At 37.8% G+C, this 25,982-nt stretch overlaps 3 protein-coding genes across 3 annotated transcripts in view; 2 read left to right on the forward strand and 1 right to left on the reverse strand.

Annotated features, from left to right (window-relative positions):
* On the reverse strand, positions 1-2,025 carry LOC127792582 (uncharacterized). Its single transcript, XM_052323126.1, has 3 exons — positions 1,795-2,025; positions 776-981; positions 1-571 (listed from the first exon to the last, which is right to left on the reverse strand). Exons 1-3 carry the CDS (start codon positions 1,882-1,884, stop codon positions 304-306), a joined length of 564 nt encoding a protein of 187 aa, XP_052179086.1. The 5' UTR covers positions 1,885-2,025; the 3' UTR covers positions 1-303.
* A 5,484-nt stretch (positions 2,026-7,509) lies between these two features.
* LOC127791330 (NAC domain-containing protein 72-like) lies at positions 7,510-9,233 on the forward strand. The gene is given in 4 exon segments (XM_052321128.1): positions 7,510-7,798; positions 7,917-8,185; positions 8,276-8,655; positions 8,657-9,233. Coding segments are annotated over 4 exon segments (996 nt in total). The 5' UTR covers positions 7,510-7,617; the 3' UTR covers positions 8,823-9,233.
* Positions 9,234-12,319: 3,086 nt separating this feature from the next.
* Positions 12,320-25,982, forward strand: part of LOC127792463 (trafficking protein particle complex II-specific subunit 130 homolog) — a 61,656-nt gene continuing 47,993 nt past the window's right edge. Inside the window, exon 1 of the mRNA XM_052322953.1 lies at positions 12,320-13,052. Within this exon, the coding sequence (XP_052178913.1) occupies positions 12,989-13,052 (64 nt within the window). The 5' untranslated portion in view covers positions 12,320-12,988. The remainder of the gene's footprint in view (positions 13,053-25,982) is intronic.

Here is a 25,982-nt window from a genome sequence, read left to right on the forward strand (position 1 = left end):
TCCGTTAAATGGTGATCACAATTTCATATAAACGAACAGATAGCAATTATTAAGCTCCCATCGATGATGTACAGCTCACATACAACGTAATTTTCAATAGCAAGAACGGAATGAAATACACATAAAACACAACTGCTACACAAGCGGGTACATACAAGTTGTCTTAAACTAAACTAAATTGAGCTCTTTAGAAGTGAAGAAACCCAAACCAACATAAACGGGACATGCAACAAGATGGTGATGATACTGATATTCCAGAGACTCAAAAAACTACGACAGAACTACTCATGAACTTATTAATTTCTATTTGTAGGTTCCCATACCAACAGCAGCTTCTCCCCCACCCCCACCATATGGTTGGAAGCTTTCCCGGGCCTTGGAATAGCAAACATAGTAGAGCTCCGAGACTATGCAATTCAAGAAAATGAAGGCTGCCCCGGCTGCAAAAACTCCCTTCCTCAACTTGTCGCAAGAGAGAGGGTCTCCCCCAAAAGCTTCGCGGTACCTGGTAAGATGAGCATTCCTAACTGAACCAGCAAGCAAGCATGCCTCCGCAATTAGGAAGAACAACCTGCGATTGGTACATTGTACGTTTAAGAATTGTTTTCAGGTAGATACATATTGAACCCACATTTCAAACACAATTTGCCAAAATGTAGGTTTCTTTCAAAGCAATTCCAGCCTTCACATAAGAGATTCAACTCTTACATATAGAAACCTATTGAAGTGCTTCGTAGTTCATATCCTGGGTATGCATTTCAATGTGGGAACGTACCAGCAGATTATGAAGAGAAGAATTGCCCACGCCCTTGCACCTACAGGTCTCAGAGCCTTCCCACAGCAGAAGCATTTGCTTGTCACCATTACAAGGACTTGACTTACCATGAGGAACAGGAACGCACCAACACCATACCCGGTGGCAATATCCGAGTCATAGACACAATAATTATAGTCCTTTTCATTGTCTGTTTTGATCGTGGCCTGCAAATGAAAATATGGTAATAGAGTTACATCACTAGGAACACTCAGAACTTACATATATCGGGCACAAACAAACAATAAGTTCCAGTCGCACAACCATCAACAAACTTCAACAAATAATTTCTAAGTTAAAGCAACATTCTTTAATTCAACTGAATCACAATTTTAGATTGAATCTAAATCCGTGTAATCAAGCAAGAACTTTATACTTTAGCTGATCAACTCTAGACCTTGAAGTATTTGTTCAACCAGAACAGGAAACACCTAAAGACTAGTGAATAATTTTACCTGGTTAAGTAGAGATTTTTCATCCACTGATCACTGATGAAAGCAAAAGAGGATGCAGACTTAAAACTTTCTTTTCTTTTGTTCTGTATTTTCATAGCGAGCATTTCGAGAACAAAGATAAACATATATACAGTCTCTCTAATTCCATCGAGGATTAAAAAAAGTGAACAATTCACATGGGATCTACCTGAACAATTGACTGCGATGGTGAAATTACTGGATATCAGGCCTGAAATACAATGCAGAAGATAAAGGCGATTTTCGAATACCGCTTTTTATACTCCAATTTGTACAAATCAAATACCCAATTTGTTTATTGCATCCAGCTAAGTTCAATCAGCGCAAGTTTCTTTGTGTGTAATTCTTATGCTTTATCGAGTAGTTCAGTAGTTGTAAGACAGATTGAGCACGGATTCACTTAAACTTTGGTCAGTTCGTGTTAAGAAAATTGGTATTCGATCGACAAAACAAATAATTAAGCGGAAGAGGAAGGGGGGGGGGGGGGGGGGGGCAAGGCGATCTCACAGTGCTTCTTCGCTGCTCAGCGGCAACAGCCAAGCCGAAAGCGATGACATCGAATACGAACACCGCTATCAGCAAGATCTTGGACGCCATCGGGAATGAAGTCTCAATCTTCAGACTCGATCAGCGCCAGCGGCACCAGATCCAGATCCCTCTTCTCTCTGTTTCTATCTCTCTCTAGTTATATACAGATGATGATTACAGAGGAGTGACGAAGACGCAGATGAAGTCAGAAAGGCAAATACGCAGAGAAAACGACAGATTAACAATGAGATAGCTCATCACTTCACCGACAATATGCAGTTGCGATACTGTGGGCTGCAGCCTACCGGAATAAACATGGAGCCGCAGAAAACGGTAGATTTCTCGACCGGGTCGGATAGGATAGCCCGTGACTTCCCCCCGGCGCCTCTCCCTTTTTAATTTTTGGATAAAGCTACATGTAAATCAACCTTAATTGGGTCCATAAATTTTGACCCACAATCAAAATAATTTAACCAATCCCACTCAACAAAAGTCTAATTAGTTCGGCTTAGTTTTTTTATTTCAATTATATATAATAATTTATTAATTTAAATTTTTATTATTTAAATATTAAAAAATAATAATAATAATCAACTCTTAACAAAGAGTTTATTATTTACATTTAACAATAAAGTATAAAATGATACTTTTCATGCTTAAAGTCTAAAAGCAACTAATATAAATAATATATGATATTACTATAATACAACAATTAAAATTTATATCACATGAGAAATTTCGAGGGTTGATAGAACCCGATAGAGAAATTAGACTTGTATAGAAGTAAATTGTCCAAAATAACTGAAGTTGAGTTTTGAGAAGATCTATAAAATATAAAATATGCCAAAAGACATGAGGGGATTTATTCCGTGTAAGACCTTCAATGTTTAAGGTAAAAGAAACCTCGATAAAGTTTGAATACAAATGAAAACATGCAAAAGTGTGCGACAAGGCTCGATGGAGAATTGTCTAGGATAAAAATACTTATCTAAGAGAGCTTGTGTTGTCATTGTTCTCAATATCCAGGGATCGAATAGAAAAAGGTTAAAAAAATATTTTCAAAATATGAAATATCAATAGTTATTTATAATCATTGATTAGTAACTAGGACACATAACATCCACATGCACATGCAGAGATGTGATATCTTTCAAGATGAGAGATGCAATGTTGTTGAAGAGAACATCTTTTATGGGTGTGATGCCTTTTCAGAGATAATTATTTAAAAAATATATATATTACAACAATATATAATATCAATAAATACAATTTGTAACGAGATTTGTGGCTCTGATACTTTGTGTGGCTTTGCTTCTGTTATGCATATATATATATAATACATATGTATTAACATGTATACTATATATCTATAATACATATTTTATTTATTTATGTATATTAATTGGGCCTAGATTTGAAGCGATCGCAACGCCCACAAGGGCCTTGGGCCTTTCCTTTTTGGGGCCTTTAGCTGGCCGGCTCGACCTGGCTGGTGGGGCTGGGTCACCTCCTTGAATAAATGATTAAATTTAAATTTATTGATCACGAGGAGGAATATGAAAAAAAACGTTTAGATCCGGGGCCCCTGCGGGATGGCTGAGCTTAATGAACCAACCAATTGATACTACTCTACTACTACTAGTGGTAAGAAGTATGGAACAAAAGGGTAACATAAATTAAGTTTCTCATCTTCACCTGGGAATTAGTACCACTAGCTGTACGTATATCCCTAACAAAAGGGTAACATTATATAAGTTTGTTATTTAATTTGATTGCTTTTATTTGTAAAAACGGAGAGCAGATGCAGATGGGCACTAATTAAATTGAAATATAAATTGGTTCTTAACATACATTTTCAATTGATTTGCATTTAGTATTATAGTACATTTGAACAAAAATTATCTCTCACGTCTCATCCAGCCAGCCTGCCTGCCTACCTACCTTGTTCAAGGTTGAGAGACTTGAGATCTAGATTAAAGCAAGAGATTAATTTTAACAGGCAATTAAAGAAACAGAATACAAAATAAGATCACACCAACATGAATTACAATAGCAGAGAGAGAGAGAGAGTTGTTGTAGTTGTTGTTGTTGTTGGGAAAGGCAGGCCTCCCTCCCTGGGTAAAACAAGCTGCTAAGGTAGCATGGTGATCAGCTGAGAATAAAAGTGAAAATAAAATAGGAGGAAGCGGTAGGAGGAAGATGAGTGGAGAACAGGGAAGGCGAAGGAGTAACCCCTCTGCAGATCCGCTGCAGTGCGTACCTCATTGCTTCCACCATCTCTCCGGCGAATAGCATCATCAACGGCCGTAAACACACCGCCCACAGTCCCACCGCCGCTATCACGATCTCTGCTCCCAACCCCATCCTCTTATCCCTCTCCTCCTCCGAATACTACTACTCCATAGATAGATAGATAGATAGATGTTGCAGTGGTTTAAAGTGTTATCCGGGGAAGGTCTGAAAGCAAATTGGAGTGATCGATTATCGACGCACAAGTCCACTGTCCTGATAAAATGACAAAACACTACTACGTGTTTCATTAATTTTAATTTTTATGAAACGAGCAACCAAGCCCAGCCCAGCCCAGCCCAGCCAACTACCATTCTCACTCAACCAACGGTCTTGACCATCATCTGCCAGTTGCATCCATAACATATAATATATATATATATATATAATGGCTGGCAAATGGTGCCGATAGAAGGCTTACCCAGCCCTGCCCGCCTGCTTATACGGTTGCACTGGAACAAAGTTTTCAGGGTTGAAACTTGAAACCATTTCAATAAACCTTCTCTACCTCTGAACTGAGCAATAGCATTAAATAATCTTCCAAAGAAATTGATTTTTAATTCTTGTTGATTTATTATTCGGGTTTAGGATGTAACCGTATATCAAGATTTGGGATGTAAATTGTAATTGATTTTCCCGCATTATGGGTGCATAAATTACATTGAATTCAGTCGCTTCCGCCAACTCAGTCCAGTTGTTTTATACATGGTTTGGTTTGGCAGTTTGGCTTCATATCTTGTGGGAAAAAGAACCAAAACAAAGAGAGTAGCAACAAACAACAGAGATATTGCGCAGGAGATGGCTAATTATACAAATATCAGGCCGAATTGAAACGATGGCATCTTCAGTTTGTAGCTAAATACAACTCCTGTATTATTAATTTAGTGTCCTGGGATTAGGAATAAGAACAACAGAACCTAGAGCTTAATATTGGGCAATGGTTTGCTGGGAGTTGGCGAAACAAATTAGGTGCCTTCCTTACGTTGGTGCAACTAGTACTAGTAATAGAATAGGCAAACATTAACTGTAACCTAAAAATCTGGCGAAACACAGACAGCCATTCTCCATTCCAAGGCCTGGAGCAGCAGGGGAAGGGGCACTTGTCCAGAGCTCATCCGTAAACAATCAACGATTAATAGTTCCAAGTCTGACTATATAAACCTTACACAAACCACCCCCCCCCCCCCCCCCCCCCAAAAAAAAAAAAAAGATTGGGGGCTTTCTTATATTTGGCCCACCAAACTTGGAGGTAGGTAGAAAGATCTCGATCCTAATGCTTTGAGAAATTTTGATTGATTCCAGATTGAGCCAATGGGCTTCCACCACGTCCACAAAACTCTGAATTGAAAAGTAAGGTGGTGGAAACTGGCTTGCCTTGTTTGTGTATGTGTATGTGTCCAACTTTAACCTTACACACGCGTTGGCCCTTTTGAATTTTGATATATATATATATATATATATAATACTGTTAGAAAAACATAATAAAATTTTTACTCAGACTGTATACCTTTTATTTTTTGATTTAAGATTATTAATCAATCATAATAAAATAATTATATTATTAGTCAAACAATAATTATATTTATAATACTATAATTATTGCTTATAAATATAATTATTATAATACTGTGTTTAAACTAATCCTACAAAAATATTGAAATAATACAATATTACACAAAGAAAAATAAAAGTATAACAATATATAAATGAATGATAAAATCAAGATTTGTGTAATACATAGTTCTCTTGAAATAGATTTATCGTTTCACTGAAAATACTATAGGCTAATTGATATCTATTTTTTATGCCACAATAGTTTACAGATTAAGAAGTTTTCACAAATTTCAAAACCTAATAGTGAACTGAAACACTAGTTGAATACTATTAAAACAAAACTGAAAGAGTATGAGAATTTTATAAAATAATTATGTTAAGAATTTGTCCTTGTTTTCCAAAAAAAAGAATCCTCTATAGAAGAAAGAATAAGAACGGAACAAGGAATTAAGAAGAACGAGAAACGAGAGAAAAATGTGGAAGGCTTTGGTGCTTTTCTTAATTATATATACATATAATATCTTTATAATATATAATAAAGTAGATTTATTTTATATATATATTAATAATTAAAATAATAATTTATACAATACTCTTCATTATTCATTTCAATCAATCGTTACGTATGGTGCAAATATAGTGCATCTTTATAATTTAGGCATAGTGCATGCATAAAACACCCCTTGTTTTTTTTTTTTTTTTTACTTTTATAATAATATAAATTATACATTATATTACACATACTCCAAAAATAAATTTTAAATAAATTTTTCATTCACGCATTTATTAATTTGAACACGAGAATTCACAAATATTTCAAATTTTCCAACATATATATATATGTATGTATATCAGAAGCGCCTTGCTCTGCATTGCTGTTCTTTATCTTTTTGGTTTTGTTTTGATTTTGTTGTCTAGTTGCTTCCGGGTTCCACTTTGCCCATGTCTCTCTGCAATTGCCATGACTCCTCTGCATCTTTTGACAATTAGTAAGCCTATTTATAAATTAACTTCTGGTATTTATAGAAACTCCTTCCGCCTAATTGGGACTGGGCAATGGGCATCCTCCGCCAGCGCTCCACGTGTTATGCCACGCGTCCCCAAATGGATCTCTCAATCTCCTCTATCCTCAAATTACACGCATTATACTACCCAAAGCCACAGCTACAGCCCATTCCTCATTCCTTGATAAAGTCATAATAATTAAAAGAAGTCAAAAACTCTGTAAAGATGCCACTTCCAAAAGACACATCGAATTTGCAAGGAGTCCTACAATACAAAGACATATAGCGAGAAGCTACTCTCATAACAACTAGAGCATATATGCAATCAGTCATGAACGATAAAGTTGAAGACCCAGTCACGTTTCTCAATTCAATTGAATTATATTTGATTGCTACCTAATTTTAACTCTTTGGAGATTGATGGAAAACAAAAGAAAAATGAGAGTGATGAGTTATATGTCGCCGTCAGCATAAAGCAGCAGGAGCAGCTGATTATTAAAGTTCTAGAAGCTTTTAAACTTGCAAGCTAACACGTAGAACCCAGGAAGGTGGTGATTCACCATGGAGTTTTTGTTTGTTTCTCTTTTTGTGCGAGGGTTCATGAACCTGCTGGAACCGAGGGCTTCGCATCGGTGGCTTCATTTTACCGCCCGAGAGAGAGAACCCAAAACCCAGGCTTCCGGATAAGGTCGGCCGCTTCGTAGCCGATAGATAGCGTCGAACCTCTTTCTACGTGGCTCGCTATAAAAGGCTGTGAACCCAATTCGGTCCCACGCCCACCCAGTAGGACAAAATCCACCTCGCTTGCTGTTTCCTTATAAATACCACTCCCCAAGCCCTCTGTTTTCCGATAATATAATATATTATTAAGTGAGAGAGAGAGAGAGCTTTGGCCTTCCCACGCGGGTTTGTCTCTGCAATTGTATCCGTCAGTTTCTCTCGCCAGAAATCGAAAATGGGGATTCCGGAGAGTAACCCGCTTTCCCAGCTGAGCCTGCCGCCGGGCTTCCGATTTTATCCGACCGATGAAGAGCTTATGGTTCAGTATCTCTGCCGCAAAGTTGCAGGGCATCACTTCCCTCTTCAAATCATTGGAGAGATTGATTTGTACAAATTCGACCCGTGGGTTTTACCCAGTAAGTTACTTTGCTTATATATATATGTATATATATAATATATCTCTGTGTGTGTATACATATACACAATTTTGTTCTGATTCTGAAGATGGGTTGGTTTTTTTGGGCGTGGTTACAGGTAAGGCCATGTTTGGAGAGAAGGAATGGTATTTCTTCAGTCCAAGAGATCGCAAGTACCCAAATGGGTCGCGCCCGAACAGAGTTGCCGGGACTGGGTACTGGAAGGCCACCGGAACCGATAAGATCATAACCACGGAAGGGCGAAAGGTCGGAATCAAGAAAGCTCTGGTTTTTTACGTGGGGAAAGCGCCGAAAGGAACAAAGACCAACTGGATCATGCATGAATATCGACTATCCGAATCCTCCGGAAAAAAAGGAAGCGCAAAGGTATATGTGACGAACGATTCAATTTCGATCAATTACTTTACATATTATATTAGTTTGCTGATGGGGTTATGTGTTTGGGGGTCTCATCAGTTGGACGATTGGGTTCTGTGTCGGATCTACAAGAAGAATTCATCATCGAGCGGCCAGAAACCCATTTCTGGGGTTGCAAGCAACGAGAACAGCCACGGTTCGTCGTCCTCGTGCTCGTCCCAATTCGACGAGATGTTAGAGTCTTTGCCGGAGATCGATGACCGGATCTTCACCTTGCCGCGAATGAACTCCCTGAAATCGCTGCAAAATGGCGAGAAGCTCAACATTCAGAGCTTAACTTCCGGGAATTTCGACTGGGCAAGCATCGCTGGGGCAACCTTGCCGCCGGAGATAATTCCGGGGGATCAGGTGAAGCCTCAGATGCAGACGCAGGGTGTGTATAATGACATTGGCATGTTTGCTCCGTCGATAATTCCAGCGCAAAGGTGGAATTAATAGCGGACTCGGAACCCCGCGGATCAAGAAGTATGGGTACCATCGGCAGAACTCGAACGGGTTGTCTCGGGGTTTCGGTAACTGGATTGACCCGTTCGGTATCCGGTACCCGACTCGGCCGGGAGGAGGATATGTTTTTCGACGTCAGTAAATAGAAAATTTGAAAAACATAGAATTGAAAGGATGGAAAAGTAGTTGGAGAAGCTATACATGTAAATAGATAGATATGGATATGATGATAGGTTAACATTTTCATTTTGGTTGGGACTTCCCGGGAAAGGAAACAAATATTGTGGCTGTGGGAGAGGCAGCCGAAGAGGAAGGGGATGGGGGAATTTAACCCATCATTATTGAGGTTGGGGGTACCTAGAGAGAGCAACCCATTTGATTTCACTAATTGGAGGAGCCGGGTCTGGTACTTGGCGGACTGACTGTAATTGACCCGGTGGCTGTCATTTGGAGCCGGCTGAGGGCTGAACTCTCTCGCGCGCTCTCTCAAATATTTTGTATTATTTATTACAATCTGCAGACGAAGACATGAGTGGCCATGCCTCAATTTTTATTATGGTGTACCATTTTGCCGTCACGTCAATACTAAATAAATTCACAACTAGCACCATACAAAAATTAATTATTATTTTTTTATTTTCAGACTAATATCCTATAAAGCCATAGGCACATGGAAGGAAATAAAAGGAATGTCAATAATAGTGGTTATGAGGTTGAGTTTTTAATTTAAAGTGAGTGATAGTAATAGTAATGGTAATAGTAATAGTAGTAATAATAATAATAATATTAATACAGAGATGGGTGGGCGGTGGGTCTTGACTTGTTTGGCACGTTGAAATTGAAATTTAAATTGAAATTGGAAGAAATGAGAGGCATGTGACACTTTCCAAATGTTGAAACTGCCCCCACAACCCGTACCCGCTGGCCACCTAATTGATTAGAAAGAGAAAGAGAGAGAGAGAGAGAGAGAGAGAGAGCAATGCTCTATTTTTATTTTTCTTAGTCAATCATCTATTTTGATATGGCAATATGGACATTGTTAATATTATTAAGTATTAAATTAATCCTCTTGTGCAAAATGGCAACCCAAGAAATCAAGATTGAAATTATTAGTTATTCTGAAGTGAAGAACCCATTGCATTCATTAATTATCCTAACTAGTATGTTTACGAGGAAACTAAAGCAAGAGTTGGGGCAACAATACCCACCTTACCTGCCTATCTTTAGTTTTACTTACTACTATTTTGGATGATAATTTTCATTGCATCTAATCTAATCTTAGTCTCGCGTTAGCTTTCTGCTTAAAAGGATGACGCATGCAGCTACAGCACTGCCCATTAATTGGTTGGCATGATCCATATTATTTTGTTTTGTCCAAGCGAATGACACTCACATGTGGCCTCTCAAATACTAATTCAAGTTACTCTAAAAGATTAATTAATTCAATCATCCATCTGTAGTTATTTGAGGTTTCATTGCATAAATCACGATAGTCTAGGGAGAACTAAAAAAGATAAAAGAGGGGATAGACAAGGAGGTGGAATGTGGTGGTGGCCGCGTAAGAGAAGAAGAGAACAAGTAGGGGCTGGAGTTAAAAAAAGAGGTTCAATAAGAGATAGAACATGACAGTCACTACCCCACTAAATTTGAAGATTTGATGAAATCAATAACTTTGTTAGGTTCATCATAAACCCAGCAAATATTTGAAATTTGCAAGGAACAAGTGATTAAATTAATTATTGTATTTTTAAATTTTGAGATGCATTATTTATTATGATAAATGTTGTCTCGTGTCATTATAGTGAATTAAATTTTAATTATATTATGGTGAAGTGTCGAATTGGTCTCTTTACTTTTAAATAAATAGTCAATTTGACTCGCCATCACTACTTAATTCGATACCTAATAACAAAAGTAACATTTGCTAGTCTTATCTCTTTTATCTCTCTCCCTTCGTTAAAGACATTCATTTGACAAGATTCATCTAATTCAATCGAGTATAATATTCTTGTATTATAACTCAAAATTCAAATGTATAACACATTCATAAGACAATTTAACTTTTTTGTTAATTGACGCATTATCCACAACCAACTAATGGTTGACAAAAAATAGGAATTGCCTCATTGCCAACTCAAGCACCACCATGCTCACAAACAAGTTTACTTGCAGCAACTATAGGATTATAGAACAAGATTTGCAACCCCATTACATAGAATGATAACGAGGATAATATGATTATTAAATAAGATTTGTGATTCCAATCGCATAGAATGATAAGGAAGATAAGGGGTCAAATCCAACCAAAATCTCAAAAAAGTCAATGGCAATGAGATTTTTATTTTTAATTTTACCAAATAATTATTTCTACATAGTGATTAAAATATCATTCTAACTCCTCCACTACGAGCATAAATACCAATATCCATTTTACTTGTATATAAAGTAACACCAAGACCGAAATTAACTATAATTTTCAAGATTTTAAAAGCCAACTAGTGACAACAGATTATCGACAATCACTTTCAATTATTTTTATAATTTTTTAAAAATCAAGAGAGTTGGTGGGGAGATTAAAAAAAAAGTATATTTTATTTTAAATAATAAAAAATTATTATTATATTTTAAAAAACATGAATAAGTTTCATAAACTTGACAAGCATTTTACATGGTTATTATAGTTTTAAGGTAATACATACAATGCTCCTTTAATAATTAAAAAAAATAATGTGTAAAATATCAATATTTTCAGTATTTCAATTATTACTTTAATTTCTTATTATAATGAAAAGTTAGCTTGTGTATGAATGTGTCTATTTTGACAACCCACTCTTTGAATTGACTAATTGATTTGTTGTGTTTTCTCAAATATAAAAAAATGTGATACTTGATCCTTAATATATAAAAATGTTAATATCACATATTTTAATTATTAAAAATTATTGATTTAAAATTTTATCTTAACTGAGAATAAATAAAATTATTATATACGTCGCGTAAAACATGTACTTGGAAAAGTGAAAGTGCCAAGTCATAAAATATCATGTCAATAAGAAACGTTAAAGTAAAATTGATCTTTATGAAAAAATATCAAACTACACATGGCTTAAAAAACAAAAAATCTTAAATTCCAAACTTCTAAGTATTTGAATCATTAATCCAAAAATAGTTTATTCTATTATTGATTACAAAGTATAACATAAATAATCTTCATTCATTATCTTTGTTGAACTCGATTCTATTGTTCTATTACTCTTTTATTTTTACTCTTTTTTGTGTTTAAAGGTAATGACTTAAAATAATAATTTTTAATAATGAGATACAAAATATTAATATTTTTGCATATTAAACATCAAATATTATATTTTTTAATTATTGAGAAACATAATTGATCAGTTAATCTATTCAAATATTGTTAATTGGTTATTTATGTGATTGACACTTACGAAAATATGTATATTTATACACATGCTAATATTCTATTATCATAAGAATTTAAAGTAAAATTTGTTAGTGGCCCAGATAACAAATTTTAATGTTTTGCACGTTAAAAATTAAATAATATATTTTTTAATTATTAAAAAAGACTGTATGTATTAACTCTAAAAATGTTCTCATTTTGGCGAGGCCAAAATCTCCAAATCGGCTAATAGAACCCGCAAAACCCTAATTTTTCCTCATCCTGACGCTCACTTAAAATCTCTCACTCGTCCTCTCTGTGTGAATTGACCGAACAAGGTCTCATCCGATCCGAAGACAAGGAAGGAGGGCGCAATCTCTTCATCGTTCTTGGCAACCGACAGCCCTCACCCCCATCCTCACTCTCAGCGACAGGCGCAATCTCAATCGGCAATCTCCATCGCACGCAAGAGAAGCATTTCTCATCCGAGAAAATGTCATTTCGCTACTCCGAATGTCTCCCAGTTTCGCTTAATCGCACACCCTCCTTCTTAATTGACAACAGCTAGCTTTCATTTGAGACGAATCACCCACGGAAGACTGATCATCAGTGGTTATGGTGCGACAGTCCCTAGATCCTGCAGGCTGCAGCGCAGCAACAATAGAGATCGCCAAGCCCATCAAGCATCACCTAGAAGAAAATGGAACGCCGACCTCGATGACGCTGGCTGGCTTTAATACGTGTAAATACGAATCAAACAAGTGCAGTTAAGCCCTCAACTGTTGAGTCACAATCCCACAACTGCTGAATCAAACCTCACCTCCGTTCGCTTGATTCTGGGCTCTGAATTTCTGACTCACCGACTTCATCCAGTCCAATCAGCACATGATTCCGGTAGATCCACGATCATGGCGACTCTCTTAGCTCAGTTTCAGACTATAAAGAACTCGTCTGATCACCTCGTAATTGCTGGTATCTTCTTGCCTTTTACATTTCTCCTATCATTAGCCCTAATCTTTTACATTCTGACATTTTTTCGCGTCCGAATCTGGGTATTGCATTACACTATAGGGATCTTCTCTCTTGCCGCTTCACTAAGAAGCCACTCTACTTATTTCTTGTTTGAATTATTTTTTTACTGCCATGGAAAGATTGTGTAGTTACAGATTTGTGATATCCACTGCCTGATTTGAAGTAAAACGAAGAAGAAATGACCAATTTGTTAAATTTTGTCTACACATAAGTTATCCAACGTTGTTGTGGTGCTCTTAATAGTCACTTGGGATTCATTGAAACTTTAAAAAGTCGCGCAAGTCCTTGAGATCACTTTGGTTGTTTTCAGTAGTATACATGCAGATATGAATTCTTGGTGGATGAGCCCATAATATGGGCTGATATATGTTTTTGCTTTTACAGAGGGAATAAGTGTTAGCTTGAACTTACTCTTTGCAGATGAAACCATTATGTTCCTTTGTTTTTTGGGTGCTGATGGAAGCGAATAATGATTGTTGAGTTGTGTATTAATTTTTTTGACACATAGTCATCAAAGGCTCAAGATGCACCGAGGCACAAATTAGTTCTTGTTAAAAGTTGTCTAGAGTATAGGATAAGAAGATCAATGAAAACAGTGTATTTTGAGGGCGAATGAAGCATTAAATAGAAGTTTATATCCCATGTTGTAATTAGTGATAGTTGGGAGGTTAAATTGTAAATATTCAATAGTCTTCATTGGGATATCCACCCACTGTTATAAATAGATGGCTAGGGGTAGCAGGCAAAATAGAGTTCTCAGTTTTTTTGTTTGTAACGAGTATGATCGCTAGAGAGAAAGGCTAGAAATTTGATAGCTTTGTAATCTTGGGGCGAAGGCTTGGTGTACTCGGGAAATAGAAGAAGGGAGAGAACAAACTGTGTAACTGATCATTCTTTGAATAAAAGGAGGCTGCTTGAGGAGGTTCAAGACTGGATGTAGGGTTGTCCTAACAAGGCAATCCGAACTAGGATAAAATTTGGTCTTTGTGGTTTGTGTTTTCTGGTTCTTATTTGTTTTTTTCTTGTTATGTTTTATGCCTTCAAATTCTGTTCTTTATGATCTCATTTTTTGTGGGTTGTTGACTGGTGAGTTGTGAGTGTCTTGAGTGGTTTCTTGGGTGTGTTTAAAGGTTGCCAGTGCTCCCCATTTATAACAGTTCTTGGGGCCTAAGCGCAAGGCGAAGTCCAGAAGAACAATTAGTTTCTTCTAATTGTAAAGGAGATTACTTTTTTTTTTTGCAATTAGTTTCTTCTAACTGTAAAGGAGATTGGAGGAAAGAAAAAATTATAGCAGAACTCAATGCAAAAAACAATTACAGGAAAAACAATTAGTTTGTTCTAATTTCTTTTGCAATTAGAGGAAAGAAAAAAAATATTACAGTAGAACACACAGCAAAACAGTTATAGAAAAACAATTCATTTCTTTTAGATTGCAAAAGAAACTAGAAGAGAGATAAAAAAATCAGTAGGGCACACAGTGAAAAGCATTTGTTGCTTTGTAGTTAGTTTCTTCTAAATTGCAACAGAGATTAGAAGAAAGAAAAAAAAATAGAGTAGAACACACAGTGAAAACAATTATAGCAAAGAAATAATTTATTCTAAATTGCAAAAGAAATTAGAAGAAAGAAAGAAAAATAAAGCAGAACGCATATGTGAGACTAGTTCCCTAGTTAGTGAACATCACTGCCAAAGAATCCCGGAGAGTGGGAGATTCGGTCGACTTCTGGCTTACTCTGCTAGGTTTGTCTCTTACTGATATACAAGAATATGTAATCAAATCAACGATAAGATCTAAGATGAGAAATGGACGATGTAAATGTAACCCTCGGATCTAAACAAAGCTGGAAACGATACTAGAGAGATCGGGAGACGAGAGATTGTAACATAGACTATTGAAAAACTTAATGAGAAAGAGTACACAAGCTGCTTAAATAGACAGCTTACCACATCCGAAGGAGGCACCACCTCATTACAATAATAACCAATTAACTAACAGAAAGCATATAACAATTGAAAACATAGAACATAGAACATAAACCAGAAACAACAAACACATAGCAAACACATATTATAACAAAACTTCAGATGCTTTCACACTCCCTTTCAAATCAGGCTCCATTAAGCTTGAGCATTTATTCTTGGTCAATCTTGTATCATCACTAGAACCAACACATACAAGAGACACCTTCAAACCAAGCTTTTGACACAAAAATATAAACCGGCCTTTAGGCAACCCTTTAGTGAGAACATCAGCTACTTGATCTGCTGTTGGAACATATCTAACTTCCACTTCACCATTTTCTACCTTCTCACGAACAAAATGTACATCAATCTCAACATGCTCGGTTCTAGAATGAAAAACTGAATTTTCAGCCATGTTCTTAGCCGCCAAATTGTCACTCCACACGATAGGAGTAGCAATACATGGATAACCTAATTCCAAAAGTAGAGATTTCAGCCACATCAACTCAGTTACTTCCAAGGCAATTGCCCGATACTCAGCCTCCCCAACTGATCTAGCAACAACCGATTGTTTCTTGGATCCCCACACAATAAGATTGCTTCCAAGATAAACATAAATGCCACTCGTAGATCGTCGAGTTACCTTGCAGCTAGCATGGTCTGCATCCCTATAAACTTGTAGAGACATATCATTCAATGAAGGATAGAATAGTGACCCTAAGCCCATAGTCCCTTTAAGATACCCAAGTAATCTCTTACAAGCTAACCAATGTTGAGCCTTAGGATTAGACATAAATTGACTATGTTAAAATGTTGTCTAGAGTATAGGCTAATAAGATCAGTTATAACATTGTATTTGAGGGCCAATGAAGTATTAAATAGAAGTTGAAACCCAAACTGTAATTAGTGATAAGTTGGGGGTTTAAACTGTAAATATTTTAAAGTCTTCATTGGGGTATCCACCCACTATTATAAATAGAGGGCAAGGGGTAACAAGTGAAGTAGTGTTCTCATTTTCTATTTGCAATGAGAAAATCTATCGTGTGCTTGTGTATTCTCTGAGAGAAAGGCTGTGTGATAAGAATATAACTTTGTAATCTTGGAGAGAATAATGCGGGTGTACTCAGCCAAGGAAACACTATTGTTCTGATCGGTTTCTGAATAAATCAAGACTGCTCTCGGGGTGATTTCAAGGATGGATGTAGGGTTGCTTTAAAGCAATCCGAACCAGGATATATCTTGTGCCTATTGTTTGGTTTTTGGTTTTCATTCATATAAATTATGTTCTTGTTTTCTGTTTATTATTTTTGTTGGTTAGATTGATTTCGGGTGAGGAGTTGAGAGAATTGGCATTAGAAAACATTGATTGAGTTGTCAAAGGAGCTCCTAATCATAACAAACTCAATTTGTTAACTGTAAACGCTATGTCAGGGCGAGTATATGTCAAATACTGCAATGAGCCAATAAGAGTTCTGTATAATGATGGATTAGAAAAGGATTCTCCTTCATCAGTTAAAAAATTTTCAGCTGCCATATGAGTTGCACAAGGCTTACAATCTGTCATAGCAGCCTTTTCCAACAAATCACCAACATATTTTGTTTGAGTTAGATATATACCACTGTTGTCCCTGTATGCTTAAAACCCTAGGAAGTAATTCACCGAGCCAAGAGTCTTAAGAGCAAAATGTGTGTCCAAGTCACAAATACAAGATCTATGGGCTATGGAATTTGAACTTGTGATGAGTATATCATCAACATATACTAAGACAAACATAACATAATCAGCTGTCTTTTTGATGAATAATGAAGCATTTGAAACAACCCTAACAAATCCCCAATTTTGTAATGCGGTTTTCAGTTTAAGATACCAAGCTCTAGGTGCTTGTTTAAGCCTATACAACAACTTCTTCAACCGACACACATGACTAGGGAATTGATAACTTATGAAACCTTCCGGTTGAGTCATGAAAACAGTCTCAATCAGATCACCATTGAGAAAAAACATTATTAACATCAACTTGTTGAATTTCCTAACCAAAGGTGATTGCTAAAGAAAAGAGAACTCTAATAGTTGGAGTGTTAATTACCGGGCTAAATGTTTTAGCATAATCCGCACTCGGAGTTTGAAGAAATCTCTTGGTAACCAGCCTAGCTTTGTACTTAAGTATAGATCTATCAGCATTATACTTCACTTGGAAAACCCATTTACTACCAATCAAGTTCATACTAGGAGAAAAGGGAACCAACTCCCAGGTATCATTCTGCTGCAGGGCTAGATATTCTTGTTCCATAGCCTTAACCCATCGTGAGTCTAAAAGAGCCTCACGAACAGAACTAGGTTCAATGGAACTCACTAAGGGATTTGGTGAAGAGGCAACTAGTTGTTTGGATTTAGATATTGTGATCATAGGGTGAACAAATGGTGCTGGAATAGGTTTAGTTTTCGGTAAAGGAACTAAAGGGGCTAGTAACTGATTAACAGTCGATGAAAAAGTTGGTGAGACAGGAGGTGGTGAAGGCAGACTATCACATGTATCACTGGAAACAACACCAGACTGTGCTTGAACTGGTAACTGTTCTACTTGAGGACACCTTGAAGAATTAGAAACAGAAGAAAATGGTTCTAAAAGGGCAGTAGAAAACCCATTTAATTGAAAAGGCGGTGATAAAGAAGAAGAAGAAGAAGAAGAAGAAAACAGATTATGATAAGGAAACTCATTAGGATTAAATTGAACATGCCTAGAAAACAGAGTATGATAAGGAAACTCATTAGGATTAAATTGAACATGCCTAGATACATACAATCTTCCTGATGGATGCAAACACTTATAACCAGATTGAGTGTGACTATAACCAAGAAAAACACACTTGGTAGAATGGAAGTCAAATTTATGCTTGTTATAGGGACGAAGGTAAGGAAAGCAAGTACAACCAAAAGGTTGAAGAATTGAATAGTTAGGTTGTTTGTGGTATAACAACTCAAATGGTATACCGGATTGTAAAACTGGGGAAGAGAGCAGATTAATAAGATGCACTGCTTTTTGAAATGATTCAACCCAAAACTTAAAAGGAATATTAGCATGAGATAGCAATGTCAAACCCATCTCAGCTATATGTCTATACTTCCTTTCTGCCACACCATTCTGTTGATGTGTATGTGGACAAGTAAACCTAGGTTGAATACCATTTTCATGAAGATAAGGCTAGAAGGCTTTAAATTCCCCTCCATTATCAGTTTGTAATGCTTTGAGTTTAGTGCAATACTGCAAACTTGTAAAAAGTGATAAAGACTCTCACAACATCAGATTTGAGTTTAAGAATATAGAACCAAGTGTATCTAGTTCATGCATCCACAAAGATTATGTAATATCTAAAACCTTCAACAGATAAAACAAGGGTAGGACCCCATAGATCAGAATAACCCAACTTTAGAGGTTTAACGATAGTGATTTCATGTCGAGAAAAAGGAAGTTGATTAAGCTTTTCAATCTTACAAGAGTCACAAAAAGATAGATCTGAAACAGAACAAGAAATACCAATTTTCTGTAATAGAGACTTGAGTACATTCAAGGAAGGATGTCCAAGTTTATTATGCCACTGCTGACACATACTAACATTCTGGACTACATTTACATCTCTTGGCAACTCATGACAAAATGAGGTTTGCCATTTACATGAATCATGTTTATTACATGTAGTTAATGAAGGAAAAGCTGAAGAAACACATGAAGATGCTGGGGATTGAGCAAAGGTGTTGCCAACAGCAGAACAAGGTGCTGGTGTCAGCCTATAGAGCCCATCCTTAAGATGTCCCCGAAGTAGCACCCGTGTGGAAGCATTGTCCTTAACCAAACAAACATCCGAATAAAATTCAGCCACAACATTATGATCATGAGTAAGTTGTGACACACTAATTGAATTTTTCTTCATGCTTGGGACATGAAGCACTTTAGGTAAGGAAAGAACAACATTTGAATTAGGCTTGGCTTGTAATAAACTAGTACCAATATGTGTGATAGGAAGTTGCTTACCATTGCCTATTGCAACTTTATCTCCACCAGTATAAGGAGAATGCAAGGAGAGATTGTTTAGGTTTGAAGTAATGTGATTAGTTGCCACATAATCAACAAACCAAGCAGGATCTGAAAAGTTAGGCTGAGAAGCATGGTTATCTGATATGTAAGGGTTAGGATTAGAAGGACTACCATAGTGAGATCCTTGTATTGAACCCGTATCATTCATGTAGGCTCCATTAGAATCACTAAAGGAGGCCATGTAAGCTCTAGATTCTAATTGATTTCCATTACTTGCTCTGCCAAAACCTTGATTAGGCAAACGTTGAAAATTCCTACCAAATCGATGATAGCATTGATCTACAAAGTGTCCTGGTTTTCCGCATAACTGACAATACACTCTCTTGTTATATGATCTCCTACGAGCTCTTCCACCCCATTCCCTCTCTGATTATATCCTCCTCTATTATTATTTCCAAAGCTGTTATTCTGTGTAGTAGGAACTGATGCCACATTTACATGCATAGTAGATACATAATAAAAATTTCTAGTAGGATTAGGTGCATTTTTGACTGATAACCTTTGTTCATACATCAACAATAAGAATTGCACCTTTTCTAGATCTATATCATCCATTTGGTAGGTTATAAGACTCGCAACTGTATCATATTCCTGATCTAATCCACTGATCTAATCCATTGAGGATAGCAATTAACAAATCCTTGTCATTTAACAGTTCTCCAATGACTGCCAAAGCATGTCTTACTGTTTTAATTTTTAGGATATAATCATTAACGGGCAGAGAATCCTTTTTTATAGATCTTAATTGCTGTTTCAACTGGAAAGACTTAGCCGTTGTTTGATGAGAATATAAACTTTCTAAGGAAATCCATACCTCGGCAGATGATTCGCAGTGAATCACCTGCACAAGCACCTCTTTGTCAATGGTGGAAAGGTGCCATCCTAATAGAAGCTGGTCTGACCGAATCCAGTTCAGATATTCTGGATTGATTGCAGCTTCTTCTCCTTCGGAATTAGGCAAAAACTTTAACGGAGGAGATGATTTATTGAGAAATGGCACAAGATCAAAAGCACGAACTGTGGCGAGGATTTGTGCTTTCCAGAATATGTAATTACTGGAATCGATCTTGATCGGGATGTAATTAAAGGCTTTGGCTATCGCTGAAACCCCGACTGAGTAGTGGTTGATAAAGAGGAGGAAGATCGAGGAGGAAGATGAGGCCATTAGGTTGGAGCAATCTAGCTCTGATATCGTGTAAATGTAACCCTAGGATCTAAACAAAGCTGGAAATGATACTAGAGAGATTGAGAGACGATAGATTATAACATAAACTGTTGAAAAACTTAATGAGAAAGAGTACATAAGCTGCTTAAATAGACAACTTACCACATCCGAAGGAGGCACCACCTCATTACAATAATAACCAATTAACTAATAGAAAACATATAACAACTAAAAACATAGAACATAAACCAGAGCAACAAACGCATATTATAACAAAACTTCATATGCTTCCACAGACAAGAAATAGAGTTCCAATAAACTTATATATACAAGGTGGGTGCCTCAAACATGGTGCTGCGCCTCATTGGTGATGAGGCCTGCCTGGTTTCACCTCAGGCCTGCCTTTGACAACTATGTTTTGACATACTTTTTTTTTTTGGGCAAATTAAATTGGCAAAAAGCGCTTAATTCTTGTGGGACTAGTGGTTAGGATTGAGGGAATAGTTAGAATTTTGAAGTGCAAAATTGGTTTCACTTATTTGGTATTCCCCTTGGTCTAAAGCCAAAGTGCTATAGGGTGAGATAGTAAAAAAAGTTGAGAAGAAGCTTGCCTAGCCAAAGAAGAATAGGATTAGATAGTTGAAAAATTCAATATTGGAGAGGAAGCTTTCCTCTCGGGAGACGCAATATCTTTTGAAAGTTGGTTAGGGTATTCTTATTAAGGTACATAAGCCAGAATTCCTATATATATATGATGTCTTTTTTTATGATCCTTGTGTTAATAATGAATATTATAGAAACCTGTGACTTCTTATTGCATGGGATACAAAATGGGTCCAAGTATCACCAATTAGTTGGAATCTTATTTTGGAAGATTAGCTCGTTCAATAACCATTGCTTGGTAAGTTTGTTATGGAGATCTGAGAGGTAGATTGATAGGCATTGGAAAATATCACGGTCTATAAATACAAGTGAATTTGGTGAGAGGGGCTTGGGCCTTTGGTGCAATGCAACCCCCTTACATGTGGGACTTGGAAAGGTATAGTTCAAGATTGGGTCACAACTGCAAATTGGTGTTTACTCTTGTTAATTAATGTTATGTCTAGTACAAGCTATATTGGACACAAGCAGCTTTTAGAAAACGGAAAATAATTTGTCAACATAACTGAAAGGTCTTGGATTGCCATATTTGTAAAAATCCACGCGAATTATCCCAATTTAGGCACTAATTAATGGAAATTAATGATGATTTGACAAATAATTAAAAGGGGAAATTAATTACAATTGTCCAAAGAGTGAAAGATTTGCCTAAATATCTAAAAAAATAGGGTGAGGTGCACGTGTTTATGTTGTGGAAGAGAGCGAGGGAGGGAGGAGGTGCATGCATGTGTCCATAAATGCATATGGTTGACCTTGCTTCGTAGGGAGGAGGGTGCTTGAATAGGGGAGAGGGTGCTGGTGGAATGGTGTGTTAGCACAGTTGCACCTTCTCTAATTTATCCAAGTGGAATGATTGAGTTGGTGTGCACATGAGGGATTAGTAATGCATGGTACGGTGCAATGTGGTGTGTTATGGGATGGGGATTGTGTGTGGAAATGAAGGGTGGTGTAGTCCTTCTACCCTCTACTAGCACCCGTATAAAGGCTATATGGGGGAGTGTGTCATATAATAACCCGCTGTAAGGGGAGTTTGCTGTAATTAACTATAGTTAAGGGGTAAAACAGAGTATTATGGTAGTAGCTAGCTGTGAGGGTTGTATTAAATTAGTTGCTGCATTAGCAGCGGGTACATTCTCATGCATGTGGGCGGTTCCAGCTCATGGGAGGATAGGAATCCAGCTATATATAGTGCTGAATTCCCTCCTACGGTTACGTACAAAATATCATAGAATCTTGTGATTTTCTCTCTCTCTTGCTCTCTCTCTCTCTCTCTCTCTTCTCTCTTCTTTCTGCATAATTCCCCTCTCTTTCTTTCTGTTTCCTTCATTCCTATTCTATTGTTTGATCGGAAACTGTTGTCCGCTTTGGGAAGCTGACAATCTTGGTATCAGAGCAGCTCTTGGGCGTCAACGATACTCACAAGAAATTATAATCATGGCCGACTGAACGAGGATGAAACAAATAGAGTCTCAGCTCTAGCAGGTGACGACGGTAATAACAGAGATGCAAAATCGAGTGGGAATGCTTGAAACCTCTATTGGAGCTGGAGTAGATTCTTGGATCGACCAAGCAATGGAATGCTAGAGGGTGGAGAGTCGCGAGCAGAGCAACCTGTTGCTGGAACAGTTGACGGAGCAAATACAATTGATTGCGCGAATGTTCACCAATCAACAACCGATAAGGCTTTCTCTCGAGTTTCCCCTGAGGGAAAGAACGGAGCCCATTTTTCCTGGAGTAGGAGTAGAATCGCGACCGATAGGAACGTTGGAGTTTGAGTTCAATACGGACACGGTGGGGGAGAATGTAAGAGAAAGGAGACATGGAGCATCGGTTAATCGACACAACTTGAATTATCCCATGCCGAAGCTCGAGATTCCAATGTTTGAGGGGGAGAATCCAAGGTGGTGGACGCGAAGATGTGAGTGAGTCTTCTCCCTATATCAAATTCCGGAACAACAGAAGATCACTCTGGCTTTTGCTGACATGAATGATATGGGAGATGCTTGGTATCAGGCATGGCTTGCAGCTAAGGAGGGAAGCCCTTGGAGTGTGTTTGTAGAGGACCTCTGTGTGAGGTTCAGAGATAAAAGTACGAGGGATGTAATCAAAGAGTTTAATAAGCTCAAACAAGAGGGAACGGTCTAGGCCTATCAGCAGAAATTCGAGGAGCTGAGATCGATGATGATGGTGCACAACCCTCAACTATCCGAGGAGTATTATGTCTCGAGCTTCATTAGCGGCTTAGGGGCCGAGGTGCGGCCTATGGTAAAAATGTTACAGCCCCATACGGTGATGCAGGCAGTGGAAAGTGCAAGGTTGTAGGAAATGATCATTGAGGCAATGATGAAAAAACAAAGGAATCAAATGAGAGGGGTGATACCAGGAGGGTGGCAAGCAGTAAATAGGTTGTCACCAAGAGAAGGGGGGTCCAATAGTAGAGGTGTCCTGGCCCTACTGTCCACCAATCCTGTTCCGACCACTGGAGGTAAGTTGATGGAGCAAAGGCGGGTAGCTGGCTTATGCTACAAATGTGGGGATAGGTACTTTGTGGGACACAAATGGAAGAGGCAGTTGTTGCTGTTGGGACGAGGAAACTGAGGAAGGAGCAGAACTATCAGAAAATGAGAGGGAGGATCAAGGGGAGATCTCTTTACATGCCTTGAAAGGGGTGAACAATAGTAAGGTTATCAAGGTGGAAGGAAGAGTAAACAATCAGCCGATCATGGTTCTCATAGATAGTGGGAGTACTCACAGCTTCTTGGATGAAGCTGTGTCAAAGAGGCTTGGGTGTGAGGTAAGTTTGTCCCATCCTTTATCAGTAACGGTTGCCAACGGCAACAAGGTGATGAGCCAGTCGTCTTGTAAGGGGTTTTGCTGGGAGATGAACGGAGAAAATTTTTCAACAGATCTGAGGTTGCTCAAGTTAGGGGGTTGTGATGTAGTGTTAGGGGTGGATTTGATGAAGGGAGTTAGTCCAATCAGCTTCGATTTCAATAAGATGGAGGTGACTTTCGAGAAGGATGGCAGCAAAAAGGTCTTGACGAGCAATCTGGAGGTGGGAGTGTGTAAAGTCATTTCGGGTAAATGGCTGCGAAGAATGTTCAGGGGTAGATTTCCAAAGGTGGCTCAACTCTTCTCTCTCCATGCAGTGGAAATTTTCGAAGAAACCCCTAAACCAGAAGGAGAGATGCGTGGTGGTCAGCAGTAAGACATACAGCCCGAGAAAGATACAAGAACTCGACTCTCTTAATCTACTTTTGATCGAGTATAAGGACCTCTTTGCTGAAACCCACTTCCTTCCACCCAAAAGAGTCTTTGATCATTCGATTAACTTGAAACCTCAAGCCGAGCCTGTGAACCTAAGATCATACTGATACTCCCCTAAACAGAAATCTGAAATTGAGCTACTTATCAAAGATATGTTAAGCAAATTGATCATCTAGCCCAGCAACAACCCTTTTGCCTTGCCTGTTTTGCTTGTTAAAAAGAAAGATGGTTCATGGAGATTTTCTGTTGATTACTGACAACTAAACTCCATAACTATCAAAGACAAGTTCCCCATACCTATAGTAGAAGACTTACTTGATGAACTTAAGTATGCCACTATTTTTACCAAACTAGATCTTAGATCGGGTTATCATCAAATTCGGATGAAACCCGAAGATATTCACAAAACGGCCTTCAAGACTCATCAAGGGCATTATGAATTTCTTGTAATGCCTTTCGGTTTGACTAATGCACCCGCTACTTTCCAATCCTTGATGAATCGGATCTTTGAACCCTATCTTTGCAAATTCATTTTAGTGTCCTTTGATGGTATTCTAATTTACAACCCTTCCTTTGATCAGCACATCTACCACCTAAAAGTCACCTTCGAGGTCCTTAGGTTCAATCAATTGTATATTAAATAGTCAAAATGTGCCTTTGCTCAAGAACAAGTGGAATACTTGGGCCATATCATATCTAAAACTAGGTGTGAGCTCGGATCCTAGCAAGGTGGCAGCCATGTTAGGCTGGCCACGACCTACCAATGTAAGGGGGCTTAGGGGATTTCTGGAGCTAACTGGCTACTACCGTTGATTTGTCAAAAACTATGGCATTATCAGTCGACCCTTGATTGAATTATTGAAGAATGATGGGTTCCATTGGAGTTAGGAGGCAGAAAGAGGTTTGCCGAATTTCAACAAACCCTTCATACTAGAAACAGATGCGTGTGCTAGTGGAATCGGGGCTATGTTGGTTCAGGAGGGCAGGCCCCTAGCTTTCTTGAGCCAAGCCTTGGCGCCTAGGATTAAGTATATATGAGAAAGAGTTGCTGCCTGTATTGATGGCAGTGGATAAATGGCGCCACTATTTGGAAGAAGGCACATTTGTGATCAAAACAGATCATGAAAGTCTGAAATTTTTATTGCAACAACGGTTGAATACTCATTTACAGCAAAAGGGAATGACAAAACTAATGGGGCTAGACTATTCCATTCAATATAGAAAAGGGAAGGAAAACAAGGCAGCAAATGCTTTGTCGCGGTGTTTTGAAGAGGGACAACAACTGCTTTAACTGTGGTGATTCCAGATTGGTGCCAAGAAGTTAGTGCAAGCTATGAAGCAGATGGTGCAGCTAAAGAATTGCTGCAATAGTTAGTGGTCAATCCAACTGCTAAAGCAGGGTATACCTTGATAAATGGCATCTTTAGGTATCGAGGAAGGATGGTTTTGGGAAATTATAGTAGACTCAAACACAAGGTGATTGAAGCTTTGCACAATTCACCTATTGGAGGACATTCGGGCATTGTCAATACTTATCACAAGGTGAGACAACTCTTTCAGTGGCCAGGATTAAAGAAGGATGTTATGGAATTTGTAATGGGGTGTGACACTTGCAAGAGATGCAAAATAGAAAATATCGCCTATTCGGGACTATTGCGGCCATTGAACGTTCTAGGGGAGCCTTAGGAGAGCATCTCCATGGACTTCATTGAAGGACTTCCA

The sequence above is a fragment of the Diospyros lotus genome, chromosome 15 (assembly GCF_014633365.1).
Source record: "Diospyros lotus cultivar Yz01 chromosome 15, ASM1463336v1, whole genome shotgun sequence".
Lineage (NCBI taxonomy): Eukaryota > Viridiplantae > Streptophyta > Magnoliopsida > Ericales > Ebenaceae > Diospyros > Diospyros lotus.

What these genes read in the sequence shown, in the direction of transcription:
- LOC127792582 (XM_052323126.1), bottom strand. Translation starts at nt 1,884, where the DNA reads ATGGCGTCCAAGATCTTGCTGATAGCGGTGTTCGTATTCGATGTCATC. An exon ending in CTGAGCAGCGAAGAAGCACT is followed by an intron (nt 982 to 1,794) that starts GTGAGATCGCCT and finishes TTTCATTTGCAG; the next exon opens with GCCACGATCAAAACAGACAA. An exon ending in CTTCTCTTCATAATCTGCTG is followed by an intron (nt 572 to 775) that starts GTACGTTCCCAC and finishes TACCAATCGCAG; the next exon opens with GTTGTTCTTCCTAATTGCGG.